The sequence below is a fragment of the Pelobates fuscus genome, chromosome 5 (genome assembly GCF_036172605.1).
Source record: "Pelobates fuscus isolate aPelFus1 chromosome 5, aPelFus1.pri, whole genome shotgun sequence".
NCBI lineage: Eukaryota > Metazoa > Chordata > Amphibia > Anura > Pelobatidae > Pelobates > Pelobates fuscus.
Genome location: NC_086321.1, coordinates 6,326,341 through 6,327,526, shown reverse-complemented (window position 1 = coordinate 6,327,526; position 1,186 = coordinate 6,326,341). Strand labels below are relative to the sequence as shown.

General features: G+C 38.4%; 1 protein-coding gene across 1 annotated transcript; it reads right to left on the bottom strand.

Annotated features, from left to right (window-relative positions):
• Positions 1-265: 265 nt before the first annotated feature.
• On the bottom strand, positions 266-1,186 carry LOC134612354 (putative methyltransferase DDB_G0268948). The gene has a single exon (XM_063456690.1). It carries the CDS (start codon positions 1,096-1,098, stop codon positions 286-288), a length of 813 nt encoding a protein of 270 aa, XP_063312760.1. The 5' UTR covers positions 1,099-1,186; the 3' UTR covers positions 266-285.

The following is a 1,186-nucleotide window of genomic DNA, read 5'->3' as shown; positions in this document are numbered from 1 at the left end:
GGATGTTACCGATGGTTGGTGTCCATAAATGAATTTTTTGAATGTGGCAGTTGAGACAAAAAACAAATATATATGGAGAGTTGGAAATCTTCCTGCTTACGTGTCCTCATTCCTGGCTCTTCCATCGTGTGATGGAATATTATCATGTGGCAGAAAATAATGGTATTTATCTGCTAAATGTTCCTTGTTCTGCTGTTGAGCTTTAAATATGTTACAAATTTTGAATACAAGAGGAAAGTGACACATGCTACACTATCTCTTCCCCAGTCCATTATTTCTCCAGACTCATGATGATTTGCAGGCTAGGACACAATAGTGTTTGATATGGACCTTAATGAGGGCTGACTCAGACCCATCTCCTATAATGTCACAAAACCTCTGTTCAAGATGCATAAGGAATCTGATGGCTTCATTTTTATCATGTTTCAGGAATTCTTGATACATGTATATAGACTGAAAAAATCCTATTATTTCTTCAACAGACATTTCAAATACAACGGGGATGTCCGTAACCCACTTCTTGTCTTTTAATGGTATAGCATTGAACACCTCTTCATACTGGTGATGCATAATATTGTTGTTTTCGTACTTGAATTCTGATATTTTGTCTAAACACTGCTTCATAACAACATTTAGTGCTTCATCATTGCCATCTTGTAATTTAAAAATTGGAACAAAAGCATGAACTGCCAGACAGCCGTTGGGCTTTAAAACTCGAACTGCTTCATGCACAAATTTTTCCACATTGAACCAATGAGCAGCAAGTCCTGCATTTACAAGGTCCACAGATGCATCATCTAGGGGTAAGTTCTCAGCAGCAGCCACCTGGAAAGTTACATTTTCCAAGGAACAGAATTGTTTGGCTTCCTCAAGCTGAGATTCACTGATGTCTACACCGATAACCTTTTTGAACCTTTTTGCTAGAGGCATTGTATATCTCCCAGTACCGCAGCCAACATCGACTGCTGTATCATACGGTTTACTTTTCTTCTCCTTCAAATATGAGAAAATCAGATTCATGACGTCACTGGACACAGGAACCATATACTGCTGGTACACGGATGAGAAGGCCTTGCTTTTAAATAAATGATCAGTCATCCTTAATTCTGGATATTCCTCTTGATGTCTTAAAATCTGTGTGATCTTGGTGGAGGAGTAATTTCCACAAAGCAAGTCTGCTGCTTTA